Raw genomic sequence first — 6,447 nt, forward strand, 5'->3', positions numbered from 1 at the left:
GTATTTACATTGTACGGTGTCCTTGAGTGCCATGAAAGGCGCCTTCAAATAAAATGTATTATTATTATTATTATGATTATTAAATAATTAAATAAATTGTCGGCTGCTTACGTCACTGCACCGTGCCGTAGGCTGTCCCGTTTCATAGGCTCTTTCTCATGCAGCCCTCAAAATCCTGAAAACGAAAGTTGACATTATCCCAGGATTCATTGCACCTCAATCATCAAATTTAACAGAAAAAAGGCGGAGTTTGGAAAGTCATCACGGACCAAAGAGTACGTTAGCATCTTAGCTGATGAAATTTATGCTGTGATGTGATACTTAATAACATTTAATTACAAGTACTGATACTGTAGCTTTTAAAAATGTATTTATTTTACTTAAATAGTTTGTACAGATATGCGTACAAGTACAGTACACATTTTGAGCAGCCGTTGGATAACGCTGAACGTGAACAGTGAACGTCATGAGTAAAATTAAACTGAATGTAATATATTAAAAACCTAAATGCAGAGTTACATTAAAAGAAAGTTTTACAATATTTTTATAAATACTATTATAAACTACTGACACTAGAGCTAAACYTAAAATATTAAAGTATAATGTAGTGAAAAGTACCTGTTAAACCTGTTGAAATTCTTATGCATTTTAAGTTTAGTGCATTTAAGGGTGATATGAAATAAAACCACAGTAACAGAGGAGTGCGTGGTCACTCAAACATGGACCGTCTCATTTAGCAGCTGTTTTATGCAGCCTGCCTGGACTACGAGGGGCGTGGCCTCCGTGGTCTACGTGTACCGCAGCCCCTGAACTGAAGCAMTGATGGCGACGTCTCTGTTAAATTTACTGATATGGAGCTAAACTCTTGATSGTTCAGGTTCGACGTTGCAGACAGRCAGTTCCACTCGGTGGCAGCGGCCTGGCAGGCCCGCATGGAGAGTCCGGCTGACGTCAAAGAGCTCATCCCGGAGTTCTTCTACTTCCCAGAAATCCTGCAGAACATGAACGGTGAGTTCTGAGCAGCCTGAACTCGTCCTGTGTGTTTGTGGCGATCTGAAGGTTAATCCTTTGTACGACGTCTTCAGGCTTCGACCTGGGCCGTCTGCAGATCTCTCAGGACCCGGTGACGGACGTGGAGCTGCCTCGCTGGGCCACGTCGAAGGAAGACTTCATCAGGAAACACAGGAAGGCCTTGGTGAGCCCACCAAAACCATCCGGGGTCTTAAAACGAACTGATGGATCTGCTGTTTGAAGCTCYGTCACGATAACAACTCCTCCTTTTTGTTTCTTTAATCAGGAGTCTGACCACGTTTCCAATCACCTCCACGAGTGGATCGACCTGATCTTTGGTTACAAACAGAGAGGAGAAGAAGCCGTGAAAGCTCTGAACGTCTTCTACTACTGCACCTACGAGGGTGAGGAGAAACACTTCCACCCAGGAAAAACATTTTTTTAAAGAGGACGTGAGACAAATCAGCTTTAACCTCCCTCCAAGAAWACATACAGATAAACAAAAGATATGACCTGTGCCTGTAAAATGACTCAAAATGAGCTCAGAAATGTTCGTTTTTATACTAATCGAGATATGCATCAAAATCCTTAAAGAAACATCCAGTGATCTCTGGAAATAAAATAGCAGATAACTGTCCTAATCTACCTTTAATCACAGTTTTTTCAACMGATTTGTTCTCAAAAATAGCCCTTTGTCTTATAATCCTTATAATTTTCTTTGAAAATGACCATTTTTTTCTGCCTATGTTTGGATTGTGAAGCTTGCGCTGCAAAAACTGTCCATCTAACCAAGTTTTAAAACCTTATATCAGACAAAAAGTCTTTTTGATCTTGTTTTCAGACTGATTTACTAAACAATAACTGATTGTGTAAGAATAATCATCTTGTTTTCAGAATGTGTAAGATTATTTGTCTTGTTAGTCTGAAAATTTGACTCAAATTCAGTCAAAAGTTTCTGCCAATGGAGTAAGAAAATTTTACTTGGTAAGATTCTAGAAATAAGAAAAAATTGAGTCAAATCAAGTATTTCAAAATCTTGCCAAGTAAAATTTTTTTACTCCATTGGCAGAAATTTTTTGACTTAATTTGAGTCAAATTTTCAGGCTAACAAGACAAATAATCTTACACATTCTGAAAACAAGATTATTATTCTTACACAATCAGTCCTTGTCTCGATTTACCGGTCGATCTACGTTCCTACCCTCATCTATGGTCATGAGCTTTGGGTCATGACCGAAAGAACGAGGTCCCGGATACAAGCGGCCGAAATGAGTTTCCTCCGCAGGGTGGCTGGRCTCTCCCTTAGAGATAGGGTGAGAAGCTCGGTCATCCGGGAGGGACTCAGAGTAGAGCCGCTGCTCCTCCACGTCGAGAGGAGCCAGTTGAGGTGGGTCGGGCATCTGGTAAGGATGCCTCCTGGACGCCTCCCTGGTGAGGTGTTCCGGGCACGTCCCACCGGGAGGAGGCCCCGAGGAAGACCCAGGACACGCTGGAGGGACTATGTCTCTCGGCTGGCCTGGGAACACCTTGGAGTTCCCCCGGAGGAGCTGGAAGAAGTGGCTGGGGAGAGGGAGGTCTGGGCCTCCCTTCTGAAGCTGCTGCCCCCGCGACCCGACCCCGGATAGGTGGAAGAAAATGGATGGATGGATGGAATCAGTTCTTGTTTAGTAAATCAGTCTCAAAACAAGATCATAAAGACTTTTTGGCTGATATAAGATTTTAAAACTTGGTTAGGTGGACATTTTTTGCCCTTTTCAACCGCGGGGCTGGAAGTCCTGATTTCATCCTTCTGGACCAATAAAAATCAAATTTTCACTCCATCACTTTGGTCAACAAAACAAAACTAATTTGTCACCAGGCTGGATAATAAATCATCAAATTTCTACAAGAGCTGTCGCTGCTTCTCTTCTGATCAGTAAAAACTGACGATGTTTCATCCTGACTTTGTGTCATTAAACTTGTAGAGTTATAATACAGACTCAGTAAGTTTAATAATTTATTAAAGTGCCTGTGACGTGTGTATCCTTCAAATACAGAAAATCAAAGAAAACAACTTTATATTTAAGAAACTTTGCATAATACACAGGATTTTACTAATTTTGCCACATAAATCGCATATTTTCTTTTGAACTTTTGAACAGCTAAAGTGAAACAGGAAGTGACATCAGAGGGGATCTCTTTAAGAAAGAAAACTCTGGTCTTTATTAAAACAATATTTAAACTTTAACTGTTCTTCATCTCTCTCATAGAGACTGAATAATCTAAAGAAACATCAGATTTATCTCTACAGTCTGTGTTAGCTGTTGTAGCAACGCTCTCTTCACATGCAGACATTCCCCTTTGACATCACTTCCTGTTTCTTCACATGCAAATATCTCAACAACTGTTCATCTCAGCCGTGTGAAATTAGTTTTGCAATATGTTTTTAATGTTMTCTTTCCAAAAAAATGCGTTCATATTTATTACAAAAATTTGATGTCACAGGCACTTTAACYGTTTTATGTTTTATCAAAATGCTGCGCTCATTTTGCTGTATACGTGTGATTTCCTGGTTCTCAGTATAGTAAACATACCAGAAAATSATTTCCTGTGACAGGAAGTATAATGTATGTCGATGTTTACACACTGATTCCTGGGACTTTTCCGCAGGTGCCGTAGATCTGGACGCAATCGCCAACGAGAACGAGCGGAAAGCTTTGGAAGGCATCATCAGCAACTTTGGTCAGACGCCCTGTCAGCTGCTGAAGGTACAATCAGACCAAAACAACACCTGGACAAACAGCGAGAATCCACTGTTTGGATTTGTTGTTATTATTATTATTTTGTTTTTATTTTTCTGAGAAATCTGTAAAACGTGGAGATATGRCACAAAGTTATGTCGAACTAACACTATCTGACTCAGACTTTGTAAAGCCTTTTTTGGTAACACTTTATAATAACTATACCTTATTTAGCCTTAATTAATCTTTAATAAAGGGTTACTTAACCTTGAAAACATCATTAATTAAGGATGATTCAGACTTAATAAACTGCAGGTTAGTAGATAAGTCAATTCAAACATTCTCTAACCATTAACGTCTAACACATGGTGTGAAAATACATTAATATGAGCATACACACAGTATATAGGATAGTTAACTCATAAGTTATTAAGCATTAGTAAACAATGAATATGTTGGTTTAAGAAGTAATTAGCCTTTATGGGTAAAACATTAATAAATGTGTTAATTCATAGCTTATTAAATCTGAATCATACTTTAGGTGAAGTAACCCTTTATTAATGATTAATTAAGTGTAGTTATTATAAAGTGTTACCCATTCCTTTAATAAAAACATGTTTCAACAATGGYAGTTTTTAAACTAAGAATAGAAAAACTTGAGTTTAAATTGGGGCTGTTCTGAATGGGATGTAAAAGTTTTAAGCAAATGCATAAACATCAGGGCAGGAAACACACTGACATGTTTGAGCAGCTAATGTTTGAGACTAAACTTTAAAAAAAGATCTGACTAAAATTAAGAATTTAATTACCGATCTTGTATTTATTTATTTATTTATTTTATTCTATCGTCATTTGTTTGTTTTTTCCTTAGCAGTGTAGCCCATGTTCTGTGTCGTATTTTCTTTCTATAAGTTCTTAAATGTTGAGAATGGAGAAAAATGGCATTGGTCCGTGAGGTGATGTAAATAGTTTCTTTTAATGTTCTCATTGTTTAAAACAATMTGAAAAAAGTAAGATTTTTTTAAATGTAAACGATCAAAACAGAAGAAGACGAGGTGACAGTGGTCTAAAGCAAAGCTGGGTGATCAAAGTGAGGCAAGGCTGGAGATAAGATCAGATCTGGGTTTTGGACAACAAAGATCATTTACTCAAACAGAAAAAAAATAATATAATTATAACGTATTTGTGGAAATTCCTGTCATTTGTTTTTAACATCCTTTAAAACRGGTTTCATATATGGGGTGGTAATTTAAAGCTGCATTTTTCCACCTCATCGTTCTGAGTCTGGATGTATAAAACTGTTTTAATCCCACAAACAGGAGCCTCACCCCACCCGCATGACGGCCCAGAACGCCTCCCGGCGACAGTCCCGCCTCGACAACCTGCCTGCAAACATCTTCGAGCATCTCAAYAAACTCCGGCCGTTCGTGGAGGTAAAACGTTTTTCTCGTCTCCGTCCTCCGGGGCGCTCGCTTCGTCCTTTTGACACCTGTTCTGGGTTTGTTCAGGTGGTAAGCGATGGATTTCCTCTCGTCCAAGCGGTGGTACCAAAGAGCCAGAATCACTCCTTCATCATGCAGGGCTCCGACACCCTGGTGAGGTTTGAACTAACCCGTGTGAAGAGAAGCAGCTGGAACAGTGGAGGTTTATCATGGTTCTCGTTTAAAGGTGACGGTGAGCTCCAATGGTTTGATCGGAACCCACAGCTGGTTGCCGTATGACAAAAACATCACCAACTACTTCACCTTCACTAAAGATCCAACGCTGACCAACGCCAAGTGAGTTTGTTCTGGAAAACCTAAAGAATGAATAAAAACATTCAAGCTCTCACTCAGATATGAATCTTCACATTTAGATCAAATTGTACATTATTGTACCTCATTTGACTTAATGCATCGAAGTTTGGGGAAAAGCATTTAGAACRTTTACATATCCCATTTTTGTTCTGCAAAAAAAGAGCCGTGAGAATTTTGACAGGAAAGCGTTGTTGTCATCCATCTAATGTAGGGCTGCAACCGTGCAGAAAACTCACGATTCGGTTCAGTTCGATACTTTCGTCTCAATGTTCGATATTTGTTTTCGATACAAAAAAGAGAAATGCCCATGCCCTTTTTAACTTGTAATTTATTGAAATTAATTATTAACATTTGTTTAACCTCAAAAGTTCAGTTTTTAAATTAAATGTTGCTGAAACATCAAGTTCATCAGTGGATCTGCGCTCGACAATGCAGCCTAGGTGGAGTAGTCGAACACAGATCCACTGATCCTTCAACACAGAGCATCTTCAGAAGACAAGTTGATAAAATAAATTTTAAAAACCTGTATTGTTCGATACAAGTGTGTGTTGAACCTAATGGTGCGTTCACACCGAACGCGATTTCAGCATCAGGATCATCAGGTTTACATACAAAGTCTATGGTGGACACGCGTCAAGCAATGTCGGGAAGTTCTGCGGCGCCTCAAGCGCGATTAGAGCAGCGTGATTTGAACGATTTGAACGATCTGAGCGTTCGACGCGCCGAGGCGCAAATCGCTGAAGTTAGAAAATCTGAACTTTTGCAGCTCGACGCGCCGCGTCAACCAATCAGAGAGACTCCACTATGTGACGTAGAGACATATTTCCCGACGGGACAGTTTACTGAATGATGTCCACTAACCTGAAACAGATGGAGAGGAGCTCTTTAGCTGAAAGGAGTGCCTGCAGTCGGTGTCCTGA

General features: G+C 39.5%; 1 protein-coding gene across 3 annotated transcripts in view; it reads left to right on the forward strand.

The window, feature by feature from the left end:
• Positions 1-6,447, forward strand: part of nbeal2 (neurobeachin-like 2) — a 75,703-nt gene that overhangs the window by 64,037 nt on the left and 5,219 nt on the right. For all 3 annotated transcript variants that reach the window (XM_014008793.1, XM_014008794.1, XM_014008795.1), the window contains 7 exons: positions 878-1,008; positions 1,086-1,195; positions 1,298-1,415; positions 3,661-3,758; positions 5,051-5,164; positions 5,240-5,326; positions 5,400-5,509. In XM_014008793.1, the coding sequence (XP_013864247.1) occupies positions 878-1,008; positions 1,086-1,195; positions 1,298-1,415; positions 3,661-3,758; positions 5,051-5,164; positions 5,240-5,326; positions 5,400-5,509 (768 nt within the window). The remainder of the gene's footprint in view (positions 1-877; positions 1,009-1,085; positions 1,196-1,297; positions 1,416-3,660; positions 3,759-5,050; positions 5,165-5,239; positions 5,327-5,399; positions 5,510-6,447) is intronic.

This window comes from Austrofundulus limnaeus, unplaced genomic scaffold, assembly GCF_001266775.1.
Source record: "Austrofundulus limnaeus strain Quisiro unplaced genomic scaffold, Austrofundulus_limnaeus-1.0 Scaffold52, whole genome shotgun sequence".
Taxonomy (NCBI): domain Eukaryota; kingdom Metazoa; phylum Chordata; class Actinopteri; order Cyprinodontiformes; family Rivulidae; genus Austrofundulus; species Austrofundulus limnaeus.